Below are 26,587 nucleotides of genomic sequence, written 5' to 3' on the forward strand. Positions count from 1 at the left end.
CACTAACACGAAACTAGACGCTTTTTCCAGGCGTCGCCTGTCTGGATCCTTTATTATCTTATTGAAAAAAAAAAAACAAGAATATGGACACCTTTTTTTCTTTATTCAAAACTAATCACTTAACACCATGATAAACCTAATAAAATTAGTTCTATAGGGTTCAGTATTTTTTATGCCAGTCCATTTTGCTTAACGGAGTAAAGTAAAAGTATAACTTTTGCCCTTTTACCTAATCTTACTAATGTTATAAATGCGAATGTTTGAATGGATGTTTTTTATAAGGTATATCACACAACGGATCTGGATGAAATTTGGCATTTGCATAAAACACAGTCTGGAAGAACAGGTAGACTACTAAGAGTAATTAAGTTTTTTTTAATTACGCGGACGAAGTCTCGAGCGACAGCTAGTTTAGATATGAATAATTCAATGAAAAATGTACATGTAAAAATACCAACTCAAATATTTAAATGCTTTTATTTATTAAATGAAATGCACTTTTTTTTAAACGTGATTATTTATAAATATTACAATACGACAATTCATTTATAAATAATATTTGAATAATAATTAAAAGGCTTTTAATATATATTTTATATAACAAACTGAAATAATCCCAGAGCCGGGACTATGGTGCGGTTTAACTTGTCAAAATATAAATCCAATATCACCAGACAACTTAATGTCTACCCTTGTCATTTCTATATCTTAAGATTTCTCTAGTTATGTACTGAGTGCAGTAAATTATTACATTATATACTTCATTCAGTCACCATAATATCGTAGTAATTGCATATATTAATCCTAGACAGATCACATCTTACACTGGATAGAAAATAAAACATGCATTGAGTCGCTTGTAACGTTATTATAGTCAAGGAGCCCTTTAGTAATAAAGTCAACCACAGTAATTACCTCTTTAATAATTACTATATGAATGCATATTTTATATGAAAGTTGCATTTAAAAAATTGACGTAACAACTTTTCAATAAAAAAAAACTAATCAGCTTTAAGATTTTTGTAAATTCACCCTATACGAAATTATCAGCGCCATCTAGTTTTCTTATAAAACAGCTGTCAATTTTTGTATCAATAATAAAATTAACATACATATGAAATTCACGTGGAAATAACACGTGTGTTTGAACATTAGAATTCTGTAGGCGTATTTGTATTATCATAATATTAAAGGTACAAGATGTTTATGTACGAGTACCTGACATTATCATACATACGAGTATGTCGCTTTGTAAATCGATAGCGTTTTATTCACATTTGGCTCTTAAACTTTTTTTTCAAACTGTATTCGGTATAATATTCTGAATTTCGGCCATTTTTCTTTTATTTTCTACAAAGACATTTAAAAATTTATAAATTTTTCCGTGGACGAAATGGTAGACATAACTAAAAGGTCCTATAGTAATTATTTTTTATAATTTATAACGTAATAGAAATGTTTATTACATCTAATATAACGGATAGTTATCTTATGTATGTTGATTATGTTATTTTTATTCTGTAATCATCCTTTGATCAAAGACTTACAGATATAATCAGAGCATAAACATCAAAGGACTAAAAACATTAGATATCTTCCTTTACCACCTCTATAAATATAAACCTACCTTTTCATAATGTAAGACTATGTTATAAATAATGTTACTGAGTAAAACTTTTTGCCGAAATATTGCCAATCTCAGTTGAGAATGTCGTCCATTTCTCACTGATCCTTGTTTGGAAACTTGTTTCGAGTAAATCCGTATTTCGGATGTTTTAGAATTGTTTTCATACATCGTAATATTGCCATGACACGGGATATGTCATTGGGGTAATAAGAGTTATTGAGGGATGTTCCCAATTTACAATTTTACGCTACATTTGAATGGGATGAGATCTTAGAACAAGAAGAGTGATGGAACGTAGAGGCTATTGATAGCAAGTGGAAAGGAACACGCACAATGACTGTCATTATAAATTTCACCATAAACGCAAGGATTCCAGGATGAAGGCGTGCTGGTCGAGGTGAAGACCTGTTCAGTCGTCATCAATTCCTGGTCACAACGTCAAGACGTTTAAATTTATTTGTATAATTGTTCAGTAGTGTAGCTAAGAGTCCTTAACTTTTAAGCCTTATGGTTGTGTTCCGCATAGGAACTCATATTAGAATTGGAAATGGCATTCTACCAATATTACCATACATATGAATTCTTATCTCCAGAATCAAATACGAGTCGAAACGAAAATTCTTTTGCATTGTACAAAGACCTCGGAATACATTGGTTTATTATTGATGCCAGATTTTTCCCGGAATTATTTCTACGTAAACAAGATGTTTATAGAAAATATTCTTAAGGAATCTAAGACAAAGAATAAGTAATGTAGAAATGTCAGCCAAAAAAAAATAAGATTAAAACTCTGTCCGCGCGCAGTTAAAAAATGGGGGGGGGGGTTATGAAAAATAGATGTTGGCCGATTCTCAGACCTACTGAATATGCTCACAAAATTTCATGAGAATCGGTCAAGCCGTTTCAGAGGAGTACGGGAACGAAAACTGTGACACGAGAATTTTATATATTAGATATTCTTATGGAATCAAAGACAAAGAATAAGTAATGTAGAAATGTCAGCCAAAAAAAAAAATAGATTAAAACGTAAAGCAATTCCATAAATTAGGAATACATAAAGGATGCAAAATATAACAAAGAAATAAATACATAAACGTTATTAAATATAACACAAGCATATATAAAAAAATGTAGCCTTAAACCGTTTTTATAATATCATAACAGTTTCCTGCATAATTGAAGGCTTCTGATATGGTCAATAAAGACGTGGTAATGCTCCGAAAAAATAAATAATCGTTTTGAGTAAAGCTATTTTTAGGAGATAAAGGTTTTTTTTATAAAAAAATACAATTCTTTTATGCACATAACTATATTTGTTAATGTTTAACAGTTGCACAGTCCGTCCAGCTCCCCCGGTGCAATACCACGTCCACGCAGAAGACAGGCGTGAATTAGAAGTAATTCCGCATTTCGTCTGATGAGTGTGCGTTTTGCTGGCCAAATTGTAGTCATATTCCCTTACCCACCCTTTTTATAAGCAAAAATGGAAAGGAGAGGTGGATTTACTGGAAGAGGAGAAGCATAGGAAGTGGAAATTTCCTATTTCTATGAATCCCCTCTTCTATCAATTAAAAGTAAACACTGCATCGGCTATTGCGGATGTCTATGGGCAGTGGTCACTATTTTAGCGAACTTCGGTGGCCGCTTCTTTATTACCAATGCTATAAAAAGTCTTCAAGGTTTTCAATTTATAACATAAGAAGCGAAGGTTGAATATAGTTGTTTCAGTTGAAGTGTCTCATACTCGTGAAAGCTTTGTGAGCTTAAGTGAGCTTTGTTCTATTGATGAATGAATACAGGAAACCGTATACTTGAATAAACGAAGACCAAAGATGAATTTTGTCAAATCAATTTTCCTAAAACGCATCTAAAGGTTTAGAAATTACTTGTCAAATATCTATCTATATATATAAAAGAAAGTCGTGTTAGTTACACTATTTATAACTCAAGAACGGCTGAATCGATTTGACTGAAAATTGGTGGGCAGGTAGCTTAGAACCAGGAAACGGACATAGGACAATTTTTACCCCGTTTTCTATTTTTTATTCCGCGCGGACGGAGTCGCGGGTAAAAGCTAGTATTTTAACATTTACATTTAAAAAGCAAGTCTTAAAAAACAATTCATAACTAATTTATTTTGTAGTAATAAATGTGTTGAATTTGAAATTTGTTGATTTCAAATTGGTGATGAAATGATGTTAACATGCGAAGAAAAAAAAAGATTTATTCTTTATGACGTCGTGTATTGTACTACAGTATTGTTGAATTACTAACACCCACATGGGAGTTGCTTACGCAATTGTCGTGTTGTACTAAATGACACGAGATCGCTGGACATTAAACACATTTGATTAACACAGCGTACTAATTACAAATCCTTGTATAACACATGCAGCCAAATACATAGTAATGAAGCACGGATAGATTTATGTGAAACGTTTAACAATATTGTCAAAGTTATGAACCCTTTAAATAACTGAATGGGTAACTCCAGAAGCTAGATTTCCATAAGGTGTAACAGTTACTACTGTTAATAACTTAATCACCATCATTGTAATTACTTCACCATCATCGTTATTATTTAGACATAACTTCATTTATCAAACAATACAATTTTTTTCGCCCTCTCCACCAAAATCTTTACTTATGAGCTGTTCTCTACTGACAACTTTATTATGTACAAGCTTTCGCCTGCGACTCCGTCCGCACTGAATTAAAAAAACTTAATAAGTACTCTATGTGTTCTTCCAGACTATGTTCTACATCTGTACGAAATTTCATCAAGATCCGTTGAGCCGTTCCGGAGATACCTTCTAACAAAAACCCATCCATACATTCATACATCCAAACATTCGTATTTATGATATTACTAAGATAGATCTTTCCTTTTATTCTTTCATTAGTTTTACCTAACTTAAGCTTTGGGTTTTTTTTAATTTTACCAAATTTAAAAACACTAAAGCGAAGTAGGTAAAGTTTCACAACGTCAGTACTAACTTTACTAAAACACAATCATAGAATTCTTAAAAGTGAAAACAGCGTGGAAATGGTTCAAACTTCAGCGGACCGCTATTAAAAACGTCCCGCACAACTTTATTGTTTTGATCTCAACAATAGAAGGGAACAACCGCGGTTAGAAAACGCTTTCGTCTCGTAAAATTTTAAAATCATTTATACCTCATTCAATTTTTTTTTACCAAACTTTTTCCTTATGAATATAAATGTAGTAAAGACGACAAGTACTATTAAAGATAAAGCTAATAAAATTTACAAACACTCAATCACTAAATTAGAGGCATTAATAAATTTAAAGTTTATAGCTTTAACACATTAAGCGCCACCGTGATATATAAAAACGCACCAGGCAAGTCGGTAGTACTGAATGTGTTATATTTTCTCTGACATTCTCGAAGCTTCTCTGTTTTCGACGAGTACAAATATATACACAGTATTTTCTTTTCAAAAAACTTCGTCTCGTAAATATTTCATTTCATACAATACTGCAGACAATTTCGCCACTAATATGTTTCGTAGAACTTTTCCTTAGCAAAAAATGTTCGTATCTCATCTCGAATGAATGCCAATTTAACGCGTTCTTTTTTTTTACAATATAAGGTGGCAACGATATATCTGCAACCTGACCGCTATATCGCAGTAAGTGGACAAAGAAAGGGATGTACAGAACATTTCTCTTTTCCTTTACGTCCCCTTCCACGTTGAGTACAATTTTAGAAGAGGACTAGAATTTTGCCTGAGGCAAAATCGGTGTGTGTATTTTGTAAACTTTACAAATGCCGAAGGTAAATCGCCTGTAGCTGTTTTCGGCGGCGTAATGATGTCATCACGCGTCCTGCGTAATCGAGAAGCGCGGGAATTTTGTTGTACCCAAGCTATGATACCGCCGCCATATATACCGTTAGACAGTTATTTTTTATTTTATATCCAAGCAATAAGAAGACAGAATATTCAGGGCAAAATAGGAGTGTTATTGCTACGTCCTATATACTAAATTTAACTTAAAATAAGTTTTATTCTTTCATAAAATTTCTCTGTAACATAGGTTTTAATTTTACGTATCTGGCGATTAAAAAACGATGTCATTCGCCTACAATCTTATATGTCTAACCAAGTAATACATTTTTGAATTGCAGACAAATCGAACCTATTTTAAACAAAGTACTTTATAACAATAAAACCCATTGTTCTTTTGTCCATAAAATTTGGTAAAATAATCTATATATATAAAAGAAAGTCGTGTTAGTTACACTATTAAAACTCAAGAACGGCCGAATCGATTTGACTGAAAATTGGTGGGCAGGTAGCTTAGAACCAGGAAACGGACATAGGATAATTTTTACCCCGTTTTCTATTTTTTATTCCGCGCGGACGGAGTCACGGGTAAAAGCTAGTATAAAATAAACAGTAAGTTTGATTTTTTTTTTGCAGCAACTTGTGGTTTTTTCTTTTTGCTTTTACTCTGCATTCTTTTTCTCTGCTGAGTATACATATGACTAAGAAGTCAAGATTTTTTGTGTGAAAACTTTTTTTTTATACGGTGTGATAGGCGGACAGTAGAAGCGTTATGTCCGGGCATATCCTAAATGACGTCGTTAGTGCGGTCCGAACCCTTTGTTGGGCTCTTATCTGCATTTCGCGGTTGTCCGAGGCCGCAGGATCGGCTCAGGTAATTGTTGTTCTCGCTCTGATTTGTAAGTTAATTTAATTTGAAATTCCACTATGTTATATCCTTTCCGTAGTAATGAAGTTAGCGATTAATTTAGATGTTCCGTTACTATGTGATATAGCAGTTAAAGATCCGACCTCATTTTTCGTATAATATTTAAGACGAACCGTAGGTTTCTGAGACGATAATCTCTTTATAAAATATATCGTCATCATTATCTTTGACAAAACAGAGATAATATGTTTTAATCGGAGATTTAGGTCTCAGAAATCCACGGTTAGAAATCAGTAGTGGATATTTGACAAGGTTTTATTCTTTAAAAAATAAGTTGAAATAGTTATCATATTTAATTTCAAAAATTATTTTTCTAAATCTGAATTTACCTAAGACAATATTTAAATATATTATCAACTAGCTGTCACCCGCGTCTCCGTCCGCAAGGAATTAAAAACAAACTTAATTAGTAGCCTACGTATTTTTCCAGACTATGTATTACGTCTGTGCCAAATTTCTTCAAAATTTGTTGAGCCGTTAGATAACTTCAAACAAACATCCATCCATCCATCTAAACATTCGCATTTATAATATATTAGTAAGAATATAAAATAATTACAAATGTAATAAACCACTTTCAATTATTGTAATTTGGCTTCAGTTCAAGGTAATATTGATTTCAGCCTAACAAGACAAGATTATTCGCTGGCATTGTAATTTAATATACGAAGATATTCTATTAATTCCATTGATTGATATTAATTCAGTCTCCTTATGGTTTAAATGTATCACGGTAAGTTTCCACTGTATAAATATTAGTATAAAAACATTATCCCTTTAATTCGTTTAAGATAAACATGTTTAATAGAAGTGTATATGCAGTGAAAACTCACGGTTTGCATAAGTTGGATATCCTATTATTTTACCTATAGCTGTCCGCGACTCGAATTAACAAAAAGAACTTGATAAATAGTCTAGACTATGTTCTACATCTATGCTAAATTTCATTGACATCCGTGCATCCTTTCTGGAGATACTAGTCCCTTTAAACAAACTTCCATCCATCAATCTAAATATTCGCATTTATAATACTAGAAAGATAAGGAACTGTTTTATATTTATTTTTATTCTTATGTTATTATTATTAGTGTTTTAAGTGTATTCACACCTAAATGTGTTCTAAGTGGTATTCATTTTTTAAATAACTAAGGCAACATTACAGAATACCTGTTACCTAATATCGTTACAATATTTTTTTACTAAAAAAAATGTATGAGAGTCTGTCAGTGACACAACTATTAGTCAACGTTATATGCAACCGCAAGTTAAAGCAATTTGTAACATATTATACTTGCAAAAGGCGGCGTAGATGGCGCTAGTGGACTCAATTTAGACACAGATGAAAAAATACCTATAGCAATGACTATGAAAATTATAATTTGCATATTGCTAACATTTTGCTTAACTTTTAATAGCAAAAAATCTTTGTAAATCCATAACCAACAGGAATAGACAGTAAGAACACTTCTCCTTCTTTTGATGCCATCTTCTAACGAAGGTTGGCGATTACCATAGCAACCTGAACTCGTGAATCAGCAGCTCAAAATAGAGAATGCGTAGTTTTGTTGTATAATTGGCGAGGATTTTTCACGACACCACATTACAGTATAACTTTATATACTTGTACATTCTCTTTAAAATAAAAAAGCTTCGTTTTGTACAGATGTTTTAATATTTAAAAACACGATTGTGTCGTGAAAATATATTTTCTTCACTATTTTCTCGTCAAATTAAAATGGAAAATATTTACAAAACCAGTCACACTTTACACAACATTTCTAACCCGGTCATTCATTAAAATGGCGTATTTTTTTTTTTGCAGTAAAAATATCAATTCTTTTTTATTCTAGCGCCTGTAGCAAGTAGAAGAATGATAAAAAATATCGCTGTTTTTCTAACAGATTGTTGGCGAATTGCCAAATCGGAATATAAAGCTCAACACAGAACAACAGTAGCGCGCAAACTAAAAACGTTCTTAATCTTAGTTTATTCGAAGTAACAAACAACGGCTAACAGAATTTACTACTAAGATATAAGAAATTTTATTAACTAATATAGAAAACGGCTAAAACTCACGTACATTTGTCTGGTGTCGGCACTGACTAGTTTTGTCGGTGCCGATACCAGACAAACGTACGTGATTTTTGTCTCACGAAAGTTTGAATGATTTTTCTTTTTTTTTATTTGCTATTTGTAGTCGATCGAGAAATTGCTCACTCGATCGACGGATCGAATCAAGTAACCTTCATAAATTTTAAATTAACATAACGAAGGTTCTTTGAATGATCAAAGAACCTTTATTATGTTAGCAAAGGAGTGGAACAAGTTGCCAGCATTAATATCCATCCAAGTATACTTGACAGTCTTCAATAATAGAGGTAAATAGGCACTTACTAAAGTACCGCGTACAAACTATTGACCATAACACCATTTAAGGCCATGTTGGATGTCGCCAACTGTTTCAAAACTTGATAATTTTATCATCATCCTCAGGATTCTTAGAATTCGATTTTATAATATAGCAAGGAAATTTGAAAGAACGGATCATTTAAAATTTGACGTTGTTTACGGTTAATCTTACTAATATTATAAACTAGCTTTTACCCGCGACTTCGTCCGCGCGCCATAAAAAATAGAAAACGGGGTAAAAATTATCCTATGTCCTATTCCTGGTTCTAAGCTACCTGCCCACCAATTTTCAGTCAAATCGATTCAGCCGTTCTTGAGTTATAAATAGTGTAACTAACACGACTTTCTTTTATATATATAGATGCGAATGTTTGGATGGATGGATGGATGTTTGAAGGTATCTCCGAAACGGCTCAACGGATCTTGATGAAATTTGACACAGATGTAGAACATAGTCTGGAATAACACATAGGCTTATAATTTTTAATCCTGCGCGGATAGAGTTTCTGGCATCTAGTCAGATTATAAACTTACAAGGTTTAAACATTTTTAATATCCAAGTTAACTTCAAAAATAAATAACGCAGTATCGTTGCAAAATAAATTACAAGCCATTTATTAATTTCTCTATCGCATAGCGCTTTTCAACGTCTTACGGTGAATTTATTGGATAAAATTAGCTGTTGTTACGACAAACGACTTTAATTACATCTTATATTTACAGAGAATCAATTTTGCATCGCCTGTGTTAGACTGCTACTGATAAATCCATTATTAAAGGCCTTTTGTTATATATATTAATCGTACCCAAGAGCAACAAGCATGTGTACATCACAATATAAAAGCTGCGTGTGTGCCAAATTAAAATGCTACTGCTGTCTTCCGCGTCTGTCCATGTAAAATAAAAAAAAAAAACTTAGTGGCCTCTGTGATCTTCCAGACAATGTTTGTCTGTGACTAATTGCACCGAGATCCATGCAGGCGTTATGAAGATGCGTTCTAACAAATATCTATTCAAACATTCACATCTATATATATAAAAGAAAGTCGTGTTAGTTACACCATTTATAACTCAAGAACGGCTGATTCGATTTGACTGAAAATTGGTGGGCAGGTAGCTTAGAACCAGGAATAGGACATAGGATAATTTTTACCCCGTTTTCTTTTTTTTTTTTATTCCGCGCGGACGGAGTCGCGGGAAAAAGCTAGTTTATAATAGATTAATCATTAATCCTGCATTAATTTATTACTTATTTAACAAAAAAGGATTTACCAAATTCGCTTGTATATTTTTTTGTCTGTTACTTGGGAATATTTATTGTGAATTTATAACAAAAGAAAATTACTTCCACTTGACGTCTGTCTTCTGTGTGATCGTGGTATTTTACCGGGCAGGTCAATTCGTGCAACAGATGTTGCTGGCTCTACCACTATTAGATACTTATCACGAAATTAGTTTAACCTCGCTTCTATGTTTCTAGCTTCAATAAAAACTTCCTTCATTAAGAGCGAGCGAATCACCATCTCAAAGGCCGGCAACGCATCTGCGATTCCTCTGGTATTGCAGAGGTCCATGAGCGTCGATGAACACCTCGGTGTTCCCAATGCTCGTTTAATTATTTCTAGTACTATATAGGTATGTTGTAATTTCACACATGCTGTAGTATCTGTTAATTATGTACCGCATCATTAATAATGATTGAACAATTAATTATTTTAATGATGCAGGACATAAATTTTGAGTAGCGCTATCGGGAAATCAATTTTGCATCACCTGCAGCCGCAGGCGGGGCCGGTCATTACTCAAGTTAATGGTCCCTCGCAAGCTCACTTGCATGCCCTTTCAAAAACAATCTTTTGCCTTTTATTTTTATATAAAAAAACTATATGAATGGTTCTAAAATAAGGTAAAAGAAAAATGTTGATCTTAGACAAATTAGAAATTTTATGCTACTGTTCATATCAACGACCATGGCTAGAGCAGAGCCTGTGCGTAGTACTAGAAGAACGCACAACAACGAGAAGAATATATAGAGCACACGTGTAAAAAGCAAAAAAATAAACACTGCACGCAGGAAATCTAAAAGTCTGGGGCGCACGTAACACACACACGAATGTAGAAGATCGTGTAAATGATCATGCTTGGTCAGGCATCTGCAAGAACAAACGTAAGGTGAAATATGAATCAAATAAAGCTCTCTTTCGTTAACCAGCATTAGGTGGTTTTATTTCCCCGTGCTCCGCATTGGGGGTGCACCGTTGATTATTGTCGGTGCACCTCCCGTGCGATTCGTGCTGTATGTCCGGACTCATTCCCCTATCCGGGGCTGATATAGGATGTACAGCTATACTATTAAATTACAAATATTTTTAAGTAAAATAATTTGTAATTAAACATATTATCCACAAAAAAAAACCAATGCTATTTTTTGTAAAATAATGCAACAATGATTTTTCGTAAAAAGCAAGTACAATGAACAATGTTAAGAGCTTTAAGAGCGATAAAATTATTCGATTTTAAATTTTCAATATAATCTGTCCTTCTCTCACCCCATGCGCTTTATGTTTTTTCTGTTCCGTGTAACGGAATGCTTCTAAACGTGACGCATTTAATGTTCAATAACAACATTATTATCACTGCATCAGATTAAATATAAACATACGTTTATTATAAATATACTAATGTCTATTACATCTTTATCTAAATTAAAATTCAGCCTTGCCCTATTTGATATCATATATTCATACAAAATAATGACTTCATTTGGGCGTAGTTTCGCCAAACAATAAGAGGTTTTTTTTTAACAGTAAGTAGTTTAACAGTTAGCTTCCACTGCTGATTAACAGATTATTGTTATCTCTTTTTTCAATATGACAACAGAGACAAGTTTAAGAAAGATAAAGATTTCGGGAGAGTTCTGTAAAATACAGTTTTTGTTACATTAGAGTGTAGATTTCACAATATTAATAAAATTAACCCTTTCAGTGCTGCCAATGGACTGTAACAACTAAGTTAACATGCAAACAACGTTAAATCAGTTTAATTTTCCGCACTGTTAGCTCATAATTCAATTCGGTTATTAGCACTATGAATGCGTAATGGTTGCGTCGGTCAGTTTCACAAATTAGTTTAGATATGGTCCGCCTCTCAACTATTTGTCATTGCATACTCAAATGAACAACGATATGTATAGACGGATATCGTTATCTGACCCGGTGGGCATAAGTCAAACTAAAAAAAAACTTGAGAGGTGTCAAGGGACACCCGGATGGAACGAAGTTCCTTTCGATTAATTAGTGAAGGAACCAATGTTTATTCTATGAATAAAAAACTTAAGTCTTCACAAGAAGTACATTTTATTTCTATGAATTTTCGTTATATATTATCACGTCGTTGCCACGGTGAAGTAGCGCTCATTCGTCGTTAACATACTTACTATAGCAAAAAGTGTCGTGACAACTTTTCGTAACAATTTTTTCCGTCTAGCCCCCTTTCACAACGCGCGATAAGGAACTTCGTTCCAATCGTTTCAATATAAATTCATAGATAATTGTAGTTATTGTAATTCGATATATTTGTTCGTTAATATTTGTGAAAGCCGTAAATGTATTAAATTTAATTGTATTAGTGTTTAGCATAGATACATAGTAATTTAAGGAAATTTTAAGGAAACCAAGGTTGCTGCAGGACTGATAGCAGCAGGGATTAGGGGAAAAGAAAAAAAATGTCAAACTAAATTATGACAACACACTAGCGCCCTCCTGTTAAAATAAAGTGTATGTAAGTGTCACTAGATTCTTTGTTACTGTAGATGACATGTCATTTTTTTTTTATGTAATTTTCTATGAACATGTAGGTTTTATATATTTTTTGTCAGAACTATCCACACTGACAGCGCCTGTTATCGTTTCAGATATCTTTGTATGACTATCATAACATACTTCTAATATTATACATGAGCGTGTTTAGATGGATATTTATTTGAAGGTATTACCAAAACGGCTTAATGGATCTCGCTTAAATATGGCATAGACATAGAACTTAATCTAGAAGGACACAAGGGATACTAATTTTTTTTTAATTTCACACGGATCGAGTCGCTTGTCACTTGTATAATAAAAATTTCTCTGTGGATTTGTTCAAACTTCAAAGTATAAAATCACGTTACCATTCCTCTCAGTCTTATAATCCTTAAATGAACATTATATCTGATTTTAATTAAAACAGTATGAACATTTCATCAGTGGAAACGATTTTTTGTAAACTTATTCTATCTTGTATCTAGCTGTCGCTAGCGCGGAATTAAAAAGTACTTAATTAATAGGCTATGTGTTCTTCCAGACTATGTTCTACATCAATGCAAATTTCATCCAGCTCCGTTAAAACGTTCTGCTCATGTTTACTAACAAATATCAGTCCATACATCCAAACTTTCGCATTTATAATACTAGTAAGATTTATGTCCGCATTCGAATCTCATTTGTTTTTAATTCAGAATTCGCAAAAGAATTGTCTTGTAGAACAATTCGAGCATTTCCTTTAGAAATACGGTAACGTTGTAGTCCGATCTTATAGTTCTTTGTGAAAATTAGAACAATGGACTCGACAACAACGTTTTTCCAATCGTTAAAATACGGAACAAAAGCGACGGCCTCAAGAGGAAAGAAATTAGAAATACTGTTATACATTTTTAAACGAAATTTTCTACAATACGAATTCCAGTTAAAGAATATTTAATACTAGAAGTTGCATGTGACTATGGCCGCGCGGGATTAAAATAATTCTAGTAATAAATATAGCCTATGTCTCCTGAGGCTAGTGTAGCTTTCCAACAGTAAAAGAATTTTCAAACCGATTCAGTACATAGGAAGCCTATTCAATGCAAATAAACAAATATATCCTCGTAATCGATTCTGTTCCAATTTTCGTCTAGATCCGTACACCCGTTTTGGTGTCCTTACATCCTTACATCCATCCATTCATATGTTGTTTATATGTAAGATTAGATAATTATCGGCCTTGGTTAGAATTTTTAAAAATAATTTCAGTTGAATATATTTAAAAAATACAACATTTCAAAGTTTTATTTTTAAACGTAATATTAGTTTGCCTCTTCAATAAAAGCACGTTGTATTTTTTAATCTTATCTATTTTGTTCCCGAACATATTAACAACACGGGTACTGTTTTGCACCATTAAAAACGTCCATTCTATTTGTTTTTCAAAGTTTTAACACTAAAATAATATTCAAAGTATACTTTTAACGGATAGGGTTTATTATTTATATATTAAAGATATTAATTTTACGATAAAAAACTAAAATTGCCGTAATTTAGTTTTATTTCCATTCAAATTATTGTATGATATATTTATAAATTCAACGAAAATGCAACTATACCGACAACGAGTTAGAAAATTCACGGAATTTAAATGAACATATGTAACTTCGCTTGTTCATACCCATACCGGGTTTACAGTTGGTGACTTTTGTTTGCTACCCATTTTTATGAAATATCTTTTGACGGTCCATTATAGTTGGTATTTCCACCCTGTTCGGTTTTGTATAAAATTTCAAAACATTCTCTTTTTTTGTTAATTGTATGGAACAAATCTATCTATATATATAAAAGAAAGTCGTGTTAGTTACACTATTTATAACTCAAGAACGGCTGAATCGATTTGACTGAAAATTGGTGGGCAGGTAGCTTAGAACCAGGAAACGGACATAGGATAATTTTTACCCCGTTTTCTATTCTTTATTCCGCGCGGACTGAGTCGCGGGTAAAAGCTAGTTAGTTATAAAGGTGTGACGTTTATATACCACGTAAGTAGATTGGAGAGAAAGTTCTGTGTGATCATCTTACTAATATTATAATTGCGAATATTTAGATGGATGGATGGATGGATGGATGTTCGTTTTAAGGTATTTCCAGAACAGCTCAACGGATCTTGATGACATTTGGCAGAGATGTAGAACATAGCCTGGAAGAACATATAGGCTATTTATTATTTTTTAATTCCCCGCTGACGGAGTCGCGGGCGACAGCTAGTGTTGTCATAAATAAAATTAATATTATAAATTCAAAAAAAAATCGGTACAGATGTTTACAAGTTGATTTGGAACAATCAAATCTTCTCTACATAAATATTGGTATATAAATAAAAGGAAATTTTATAGAATTAAAAACGTGAGCGTATAAAAGTATTCGATAAAAATTTAACCTTGGACAAATATCAAATTACATAAATCATTAAAATGTCAATGCCTTTGTACGCATTACATCCCAATTACCGTAGCCAAAACACCTAAATAAAAACATGTTGTCATCTCTCTCTTACTGTATGAAAAAGACAGGGAAAACAATATACGTTGTTCGGATGTTTTGTCAGTGTAAACTGACTGTTACGTAAACAGTAATATTACGGAATAAAATATAATAATTCATTCGATATTTATCTGTAATCTGCGATCATGTCATTTTGTATTATCCACAAGGGTATCTCGTTCAAAATATCCATTCATTAATTATTACATGATTGTATCAAAGTTAGCCGCTGCGTAGATTTATTTTGTTATTATTTTACAAATATTACATTCTACAAAACGTCGAAAATGTACATTCGTTGGTTGCAATGCAAAGTTTTTCTCTACACGGTTGTTTTAATTCAACAAACAGTGGGTCAAAGTGAACAGGGTACGTTATTTTATTCATGTTTAAAGCGTAATACGTTTTTAACTTTTATAATCGTTTATTTTACAAATGTAGTTTTATTTTATTTGCAAAAAAAAAAAAATTGTTTTAACTTTATTTTGTGCTATTATTTTTCAATTATAAAAGAGAGCTCGATAAATTTTATGATTTTAAATCTAGGTACTATTAAATAACTATAACAGTAAAATATTTAATAGTGGTAGATCCCGCAACCACAATATTTATTGGGTGCACGAATTGGCCGGGTCGACCGGTGCAATACCACGACCACACAGAAGACAAGCGTCAAGTGGAAGCAATTCCGCGTTTCATCTAATGAGTGTGGTGACTGAGGCCTACTTTTAGTCCTCTTTCCCTTCCCACCCTTTTCTTATTAGGAAGTGGATTTGGTGCGACAGGGGAAGCATAGGAAGGGGAAATATCCTCTTTCTGTACGTTTCCTTCTCCGTTGGTTAAAGGTAGACAACGCAACTGCATGATGCGGATGTCTATGGGCAACGGTCGCCTCGCTATTGCGGCGAATCCAGGTGGCCGTTTGCTTGTTTGCCACCTTTTTATATAAAAGTATATATATTATTTTCAGAAAACCCTGTAGCGAACGTTATTCGCAAAACAATGATAGCTACAGCGAAATCATGTATGAACCATGTAAACGCAACTCAAGAAGATTTGGAATATCTTCGTAAAGATCCTCCGTATCCTGAAAAATCGTCGTGCATTATTATGTGTTTATTGGAAAAGGTGACTTTTTATATTAAACTAGCTTTTTCCCGCGACTCCGTCCGCGCGGAATAAAAAATAGAAAACGGGGTAAAAATTATCCTATGTCCGTTTCCTGGTTCTAAGCTACCTGGCCATCAATTTTCAGTCAAATCGATTCAGCCATTCTTGAGTTATAAATAGTGTAACTAACACGACTTTCTTTTATATATATAGATATAAGAGGGGACCAGATTTAAGAGTAGAGATAAAGTTATTTTTTATCACAATAAGACCCTTCTTCCGCTATGTGACTAACCGCGTATAACCGTCCAGGCGCCATTTTGGATGGCGGATAGTCAAAAAAGGGTCTTAGCCTTTTATTTCTGTCGCTACCATAACTCTGAGAATACATGAAGCTACAAGTAACTTCAATAATTCTTGCCCCAGTACTTAAGTATACAGTTAAGAATGTTTTACAAATTCATAAAATCTATTTAAGTTTTAAGTCTGCAAGTAATTTGAATAAGAGGTCAATAACTGTACAAGTTTTGGCGACACGCCAATCTTTCTTATCCACTATTGACACGAAAAACAAAAGCACATACAATGTCTCTTGCCTGCCATTCAATTAAGTGTCATTAAGTGAAAAAATTACGAGGAAGAAATAATGAAAAAAAAAAAAAAAAAATTTTTTTCTTCATAATGTTGGCAAATTGATTTTTATACTTTGCAGGTCGGCGTTGTTAAAAATAACAAGTATTCAAAATCAGGTTTCATGATGGCTGTATCGCCTCTGGTGCTTGCTAAGAAGAAGACATTGGAACACATGAGAACTGTATCCGAAAACTGCGATATGGAGGCAAGTAAAAATATGACAAATGTGTTCCCTGACGATTGACTGAACGATTCTGACGAGCAAGAGAGGTGACATTGAATTCGCATTCTTTCCCTGAGTATCAGTCAGTTAGTCGAGTTTAATATTTGTTATATTGAACTAGCTGTAGCCTGAGACTCCGTCCGCACGGAAATAAATAAAAATTTAATAAGTAGCCTATGTGTTCTTCCAGACTATGTTGTACATCTGTACCTAATTGCATCAAGATCTGTTCAGTTATTCCGGAGGTACCGTCAAACAAACATCCATCCATCTAAGCATTCGCATTTATAATATTAATGAAATTGTTCTATTTCAGGTCAATCACCATGACATAGCAGCATGTCAGTTGGGTAATGAAATTATCACTTGCGTATATAAGTACGCTCCTGAACTGCATATGAAGAGTTAAAACTTGCTGAATGTTTTACTCTCTGTTGTTATCTTTAGATGTATTGATAATAGTTTGAATCTCTTTAAAATGTTTGCTTTTCCTTACATTCAACGTTCTTTTATTTTTCGTTCCCTTTCATGAAATAGAATGAGGAATGTCCACAGAACTACAAACATTAAGGGTGTGTTTCACAATATCCAAGTAAGGCCGGGACTCCACCAAAGCGGAGATGTGTGTGGTGTGCTGTGTGCTGTGCGAGAAGAGATGTTTTTCTTGCTTTTTTGATTTGCTGCTCACATCTCTCGTCTCCACTGCGCGTCGTCCGCGCACAGCTCACATCTCCGCTTCTATCGCGCCATACAAATATTACACATCTCCGCACAGCGATCTCCACTGAAGCTGAGCGGAGAGGAGATGTGTCAATAACACAATTCTATTGGTTGTTTAAAAAATATCTTCTCTCCGCTCGTTTCGTCTCCGGTTTGGTGGAGTCCCGGCCTAAAGTGCTGGATAACAAACTATCAAATGTAAGTTAATTTATTTTATTTATTTGTTACTTTGTCATATAACTTTTAAAACAGTTTGCATTCCACAACTTATTTGGAAATTGTGAAACACCAAAGACGACTTTATTTGACAAATTAATTCCAACTAGCTTATTCAGGACAAAGGATTGATGCATTCGAGATGTGGTGCTGGAGACGCCTGTTAAGGATACCGTGAACTGCGAAACATCAATGCATCAATCCTGACCAAGCTCCGTATAAAAACACGCCTCTCCACTATATGTCAACAACGCATTCTATCATACTTCGGCCACACAATACGCAGAGGAGACGAAAGTCTAGAAAAAGTGATTGTCGTTGGCAACACTGAAGGAAAAAGATCACGCGGCCGCTTAACAACAAGATGGACTGACCAAATGAAGGAATTGTCGTCCACAAAATTTTACACCGTCGTGAGAGACGCGCTGGACAGGAGCCGGTGGAGGCAAGTCAAACGCTCCAGATGCGACCCTACACATGCTGACCACGATCCTCAGAAATGAGGGACCTACACAGAGAGAGCTTATTCAAGACTTAATCATTGTGAAATAAGCGCAAAGTATTAAATCATTGCTATCTCCTATTGCAAGGTTTGGTGTAAACAACTTTAATTGCATTAGCATTTGAACACCCGCGGGTGTCATAAACAGCACAATAAATTTAACAGGTGAAGTTTATGACAAAACTTACCTCGCGGCGTAGGCTGTGATATTCCATGAAATATTACTCCCAAGCCAGATGACTTGGACTGTGTCCATAATAATATCCCTTAGTCTATTGTACGAGGGAATCTCCTTTTATGTTTGGAGCTTGAAGTTTTTCAAGGCAGCTTAGGTACGTTGGAGAATATAAACAGAGATAAACTGTTGCAATGAAATGACGAGATGCTAAATTCTTGTCGTATTCTTCTTCCTGCCTGAAAAGGATGTGAATGTATGGTAAAAATTTATCCTTTTTCTGTACATCCTTTCCTCTGTATTTTAAAGGTATGCAACACGTTTGTTATCTTCAATGTAATTCTAGATGTCTTTTGATCTAGAATAAGTTGGTTGCTTTCTCTTTTGCCACATTTTACTAAAAAAAAATATAGTATGAATGTGGAGTCGAAGGAGTCGAGTTCAAATATACCTGTCGGTGTTTTAAATATAGAAAGAACAACAAAAATGGTTACAATAATAAACTTAATACAAAGAAAAGGTCGAGACAAACTTCGCAATACAGTTAAATAAAAGCTAACAAATTTAACAAACATTTACGTTGAGAATTAAATAGAAGTCGGCAGACGAAACACAATTTACATTCATTTTGTTAATTTATTGTCTTGCTTATTTCATTATTTAATTCGTTTATTGCTTTGTTAATATTAATTATGTTGTTTTTTTATTATATTTTAAGAAATAATAATAACAAATACAGTCGAACTTGATAAGCGAGAGTCCAAGGGACTGTGATATTCTCGCTTCTCTATTCAAGTTTTCTCGCTCATTGAATTCATCCGTTGGGACTGAATGACTCTCGCTCATAGAGATTTCTCGCGTATACAGATTTGACTATATTGTAGAGTTTAGTCGACGATTCACGACATGATGAACAGCCTAATAGAATAATTTTCATATAAGAAAATATGGGTAAGGGAATTGAACTCGTACGGGGAGAGCACGTTCGCTTCGCTATTTTGGCGAAATCAGGTGACCGCTAGCTCGTTTGCCATGTTTTAGGCTACAATACACAGTGAAAGCGAACCGTATCGAAGCGAAGCATAACGCTTGGTTGCTTAATAACCTTTGCTTCGGTTCCGTTCTTGTTTACTTTTGCTATTTGCGTGAAGTTAGTTGGCGTGTTGGCGATATCTATGTTTCATTTCCTAGAAAAGTTAAAACGCACAGTTTAAAATGAAATTATGCGCGTGGAATATTTGTAGACTCAAAATAACTGATGATTCGTCGTATTGCTACAAGTTAAATTAATTAAATTTGTTTGGTAGGTGTTAGGTTGAATTGGTTGGTTGCTAATGCCAATTTCAACCTGTCACCTTTTTTAGGTGTAAGTTTGAAATTAAGTAAATCAAACGTAAATTAAATAATAACTTAATATAAGTTATAATTAGAAATTTTATTTCTTTGATTGTGGTACTTAAAAGCCTTATTTACGAATTCTTAACAAATCTTATACAGATTTTAATATTAATTAAAACTTTGAGACCAAAATTAATTAATCAATATTAAATTGAATTTGATATCTATTTATTCCAAACTCATAATAAAATAGTAGAAATAGTAAAAAAAACAAAATATAATTCGCAACTATATTAATTGTAACGAAAAAACTTTGTTATCTGTAATATTAATTTTACTACCACTCTCAGTCGTACAGTGGATGGTACTCCCTGAGTGTGGATACAGTACGAGAAATCTTTACTTAACGTCTCCTGTAGTGGCCAATTAAGGAATTTGAACATAGCAGTTACATTTTGTATTTAATTATATTTGTTCACAATATCTGTACTTGTGTAATAGATAGCAAATGCTACATTATGGCACGGATCCAACAACGTCCCAGGTTCATATTTCAATGGATATCCAGTGCCTACGTCATGATATACGTGTGCTGCTTACTTTGAAACTTTACCTGTTTTCCAGTTGATTTATATTACGCAGCTAACAATACTCCAGTGCCAAAGATAGAAGATATTGTAGATCAATACTGTATTTCTCTAATACAGGAATGGCAAACCTTTATGTATCAACGTGACATTTTTATAAATAAACTAGCTGTCGCCCGCAAGTCCGTCTGCATGAAAATAAAAAACTAAATAATAGCCTATGTCTTCTTATAGACTATGTTGCTATTAAGCTGTTTTTGCGATACCTACTACCAAACATCCGTACATCAAAACTTTCACATTAATAATCCTCGGGCTTTTACGTCAAAACTACTGAACCGATTTAAATGACATTTGACACACAGATAGTCTAGAGTCTGAGGTAAGACATAGGTGAAAAATGGGTTGTATGAGGTTGGAAGGGTGGGTTAAAAGTTTTTATGGAAGAATATTAGGTTTTTATATTTTATGTTTTTCGTAGTGCATAATAAATTATCAGTGGCATGCCCAAAATATTGTGTCGCGTACCAATGACATCCCGCGTGCCATCACTTATAGCTTAAAACAATACGTGTATGTCGGCCATAAAAGACGGACAAAAAAAGAGGTCGAGATAAGACTGTTTAAAAGAATTAAAAAAACTAGGATATAATAAGGAAAGCATTTTAAATATTTCATAACAGTCATAATAAAGCTTGACAATTTGAAATGCATAAATAGTACAAGAGCCAGTGCGTTATTTTGAAAAGTTATTTTTCTCAGTCACCATTTATGTCTTATTATTATAATATATTTCCTAAATATATTATATATCCTATTTACCGTTATTCAGTCGACTATCTTCATCATCATATGAGGTGTTACCTGAGAGGCTAGTCCCGTAAATTTCTCCATGTCGATCTACTTTGGGCTTTTTGCTTCCTGCTCTATCAGTCGACTATGTCCAACATCTAATCAAGTTAAAAAGTCCCTCTTTTATAGGAATTATTTTACAATAATTTACGTTAGGAAAAAAATATTGTCTAAGCTTCCTTTTGTGACGGGAATGGAAAGGTAATTTTCATAACTTGCGACTCGTACCAGCTTCGCTCGAGTGACAAAGTATATATTATTTTCTCTCATATACCTTTCCCGTTTATTGACGGGTATCAACAACTTATAAACATGGCCGCGCCCTGCCAGCGAGCAGATTTTTTGGTTATACTTATTGCTTGGGATCGTGATATCGTCTACTTCTCAGTATTGTATACTGTAAAAGTCAATTTTACATTGAATTCTCTTCCTAAAGAACACATTTATTTGGATAAGGATTAATATAACCGAATAATATTGAACCGCAAATAATATGCGAATATTTAATTGCTTTTTGTAATGCCAGAAACGGTGGTGAGAAAACTGTAAAAGATATGCCATTGTTGTCTTTTTTGTAGCACTTTTTGGGATAAACAAATATATTTTACATCATTTTTATAGCTCAAACGGTTTAACCTACGGAAGCTAAAAATAATAATTTTAAGGAGTTCAGACATTTTTTTTTTTTTTTTTTATAAGAGAAGGGGGCAAACGAGCAGCGGGAACACCAAGGTGTTCATCGACGCCCATGGACATCTGCAATACCAGAGGAATCGCAGATGCGTTGCCGGCCTTTGAGAAGATGATACGCTCGCTTCTTGAAGGACCCTAAGTCGTAGCGGTTTGGAAATACCGCCGAGGACAGACCATTCCACAACGCGGCGGTACGCGGTAGAAAGCTACGCGAAAACCGCACGGTTGTGGATTGCCAGCCATCGAGGTGGTGTGGATGGAACTTGGCGGTCTGTCGGGTCGTCCGATGACGGAACTCGGCAGCAGGAATTGTTCCAAACAACTCTTCTGAGCACTCCCCGTGGTAAATACGGTAGAAAATGCAGAGGGAACTAACGTCCCTCCGCAACGCCAGAGTGTCGAGCCGATCAGTAAGAACTCGGTCGTTGACGATTCGAACCGCTCTCCGTTGTATGCGGTCAAATGGAAGAAGCTGGTACTGGGGTGCTCCCGCCCAGAGATGCGAGCAGTATTCCATGTGGGGCCGAACTTGCGCCTTATAGAGCTGAAGGCGATGGCCCGGTAGGAAATACTGCTTCGCTCTACCGAGCACACCCAGTTTTTTGGAGGCCAGCTTGGCCTTGTCTTCCAAATGACCGCGAAACTGAACGTCGTTCGATATGTCAACGCCGAGAATACTGATACTGGCTGAGGCAACCAGGGGAGTGCCCTCGAAACGAAGATCCACGACAAAGGGTTGTTTTTTAGCGGTAATGGCGCATACTTGTGTCTTTTTGGGATTGAAATCAACGAGATTTCGTCGACCCCAATCCGAAACTTCACCCAGTAGGGTCTCCAGTTCAGACACAAGTTTGGTCCGGTTCTCATCGGCAGTAGCCCGAGAAACGTTAGCGCGGGCCGTGTACAATGCATCACCCGTGCTATCGTCTGCATAACAATGGATGTTGCTAATTTGCAGCATGTCATTGATATGCAGAAGAAACAGGGTGGGCGACAGTACACAGCCCTGTGGGACACCAGCATTAATTGGTTTGGGGTCCGAGCATGCACCGTCGACAACGACCTTGATGCTTCGACCCTCCAAAAAGCTGGCAATCCAGGCGCGTAGTTTCTCGGGCAGCCCGTAGGAAGGCAGCTTCGAGAGAAGTGCTCTGTGCCATACCCGATCAAAGGCCTTGGCCCCGTCCAAACTAACCGCCAGGGCCTCCCCCTTGCCCTCGATCGCCTCCGACCATCGATGCGTGAGGTACGCAAGAAGATCACCAGCTGATCGACGCTGTCGGAAACCGTACTGACGGTCGCTAATCAGCTGATGCTCCTCAAGGTACCTCATGAGTTGGCAATTGATGGTCGTTTCCATGACTTTCGAGAACAAGGTGGTAACGGCGATCGGCCTGTAGTTGGACGGGTCTGAGCTATCGCCTTTTTTCGGGATCGGGTGGATTATGGCAGTCTTCCATGATTTCGGGACAACGCCTAAGGAGTAGGAGAACCAGAACAGGCGCGTTAAAACCGGTGCCAACTCAGGAGCGCAAGTCCTAAGCACGATGGGGGGTATCCCGTCAGGCCCACTCGACTTATGGATATCCAGAGATTGCAGCGATTTCCGCACTGATCTCTGGATAAACTGGATTTCGGACATAGAGGTCTCACCGCGTGGGATTTTCGGCGGCGAGTTACCTTTGTCATCCAGAGTCGAGTTGGCCGCAAAAAGAGAGCCCAGAAGATCGGCTTTCTCTTTTGCGGTATGGGCCAACGAGTCATCCTCCCTGCGCAAAGATGGTAAGGACGGCTTACAGAAATTCCCCTGGACAGCCTTGGCAAGAGACCAGAACGCACGAGTTCCCGAAGGAAGGTGCACTAGCCTCTCACCAATGCTGGCCACGTGTTCGGACTTTGCCTTGGCAATCACTCTTTTGAAGGACCTGGAGGCAGAGTTATACTTCTTTTTTAACTGGCTGGTATTTACATCCCTAGCTGCTGACGCCTCAGCCCAGGCTCGATAACAATCCTGCTTGTAGCGCGAGGCTAATTTGCAGGATTTACCAAACCAGGGTCGAGAACTGCCTCCGATGGGCACAACTGAAGATGGAATAAAAAGATCCATCCCCTGAAGCACCACATCAGCGACAGAATCGGCAACAGCGTCGGGATCATCCAGCCTGAAGCAAACTCTCTCCCATGGGTAGGATGCAAAAAAGGACCGCATCTCATCCCAGTCTGCTGACCTATAGTGCCACACTCGGCGAAGGCCATTCGGTTTAAACCGTGGGCGACGCGAGATGGGCACTGTGGTCCGGATCAGGCAGTGGTCTGACGAGCCCAAAGGGGCTTCGACGGAAACCTTATAGCTGTCCGGATGTGAAGTCAGCAGAAGGTCCAACAGGGAAGGTGTATGGTCTTCGACATCTGGGATTCGCGTGGGCGAGGTGACCAGCTGTGTCAGGTCATAAGACAAGGCAAAGTCGTGGACAGACCTCCCCGCATGATCGGTGGTACGAGAGCCAATCCAATCGGCATGATGGGCGTTGAAGTCGCCTAGTACCACGATTTCAGCGGAGGGGATCTGTGCCAGAACGGAATCTGTAGCCGTTTGGACTTGCTCCATGAGTCGGTCTGTTTCGGCATTACCGCTATGGGACCTATAAAGGCACGCATAGACCCGCGGATGGTCGTCGCCATCTACGCGCAGCCATAAAAGAGATAGGTCCCTACCTTCAAGAAGGCTGAGGCGACGAGAACAGATATCCTCTCTGACGTACACGCATACCCCAGCCCGGGGCAAAAAGGACTGTTCTAATTTGTATCCGGGGCAGGACAGATACGAGGTGTCCGCCGGAGAGGATATCTGCGTCTCGGTAAGGAAAAGCAAGGCCGGCTTTGCCGTCCGGAGATGGTAGTGGACGGCCTCCAAGTTGGAATGGAGCCCCCTGATATTGCAGAAGTCCACGGCATGGGTGACAGGGGGTGCTGACAGTGCCTTGCTTCGTTTGCCCCGACCTTTGCAAGCGAGCGGAATGGTGCCCCCCCCAGAATACGCGGGGTGGCCCGTGCGCTTACCCCCAGACTCCGAGCGGGAGTTCAGGCGTAAGCGCACGGAGGGGGATTCTCCAATACCAGGGGTATTGGTACCCCCCTGGGGTATTTTATCTTTCAATCCCACTGCCATGCTGTATTAAGGGGGGGGGGGGGGGGTTTAGGCCTCCGGCACCACACTCATCAGACGAAACGCGGAATTGCTCCCACTTCACGCCTGTCTTCTGTGTGGTCGTGGTATTTCACCGGGCGAGCCGGCCAATTCGTGCAACAGATGTTGCTGGCGTCTACCACTGTTAACATACGCTGTTTATTCATGTATACACCTTAATTATAATGAAATATACATTTAAATATATCTACAAACCTTCAGGAAGAAATGACTTACATGATGGTGGAAACCATAATTTAATCTATTTAGTGGTTTAGCAGAACAGAGGTTACATAAATCAACTTTGTTTTATAACTTTAGAAGATTATAAATTTAGTTCATGGAAATAAGTTTGAGCCGTACTGATTAATTGATATACTGAATGTACTAAAAATTTAATTTGTTATCGGTTTCCACTGAATCATATTGAAATTTTAATAAATACTCTGTGAATGGAATTAAAACAGATGTTCAATTGGAAGACTGATTTTGCAATTAATTCCTTTTTGAACAATAAAATTACTCTTGTTTACGTCATTTTACAAATGGCTTATTATATAATATTAATTATACTTTGCATAATACTATACATAAATTTTTAAATAATTTGCGCTATGTTTCAATTAAAAAATATGCCAATATTTACAAGTCTTACTAATATTATAAATGCGAATGTTTAGATGGAAGGATGTTTGTTTGAAGGTATCTCAGGAACGGCTCAACGGATCTTGATGAAATTTGGTATAAATGTAGACAATAGTCTGGAAAAAGATATAGGCTACGTATTACGTTTTTTTTTTAATTCAGCGCGGACGGATTCGCGAGCGACAGCTAGTATAAAATAAATCTTAAAAATGTTGCATTTACGTTCCAATAAATAACAGCCTTTAATTAGTTTTCATCTTTATTACTCACATAACTTACAATTTAAAAATTTATCTTTTTTTACTTGATATAGAAAAATCAGTAATTAATTCAATAATAATATTGTCGTTTTCGAGACAGAACTTTCAAAAGATATTTTGTAGATTTTCACATTTTGTTTAAGGAGTATGATTTTTTTTTCTTTTAGCTAAACTCGATAAGCAAATATTAAAAATTGAAGCGATCGTTTTACTATCTGACGCTTCGTCACCTGCATTTGAAAGTTTAAAAAGGAAACGACCAGCAATATATCACAGCGCGTCCGTCCGGATAACTGCAGAATCATATTTCAAAGATCGTTGTACGGAACAACTTATATTGCTTGCT

General features: G+C 35.9%; 1 protein-coding gene across 1 annotated transcript; it reads left to right on the plus strand.

The window, feature by feature from the left end:
- Positions 1–16,066: 16,066 nt before the first annotated feature.
- LOC123722273 lies at positions 16,067–17,475 on the plus strand. The gene is made up of 3 exons (XM_045683602.1): positions 16,067–16,228; positions 16,923–17,048; positions 17,383–17,475. The coding sequence occupies exons 1-3, from the start codon at positions 16,103–16,105 to the stop codon at positions 17,473–17,475; spliced, it is 345 nt and encodes a 114-aa protein (XP_045539558.1). The 5' UTR covers positions 16,067–16,102.
- Positions 17,476–26,587: the final 9,112 nt, after the last annotated feature.

Source organism: Papilio machaon, chromosome 22, assembly GCF_912999745.1.
Source record: "Papilio machaon chromosome 22, ilPapMach1.1, whole genome shotgun sequence".
NCBI classification, from domain to species: domain Eukaryota; kingdom Metazoa; phylum Arthropoda; class Insecta; order Lepidoptera; family Papilionidae; genus Papilio; species Papilio machaon.

Bases quoted from the DNA above. Each gene is read 5' to 3' on its own strand.
- LOC123722273 (XM_045683602.1), top strand. From the start codon at position 16,103: ATGATAGCTACAGCGAAATCATGTATGAACCATGTAAACGCAACTCAA. The intron at 16,229-16,922 runs GTGACTTTTTAT...TATACTTTGCAG, and splicing joins TTATGTGTTTATTGGAAAAG to GTCGGCGTTGTTAAAAATAA. The intron at 17,049-17,382 runs GCAAGTAAAAAT...GTTCTATTTCAG, and splicing joins CCGAAAACTGCGATATGGAG to GTCAATCACCATGACATAGC.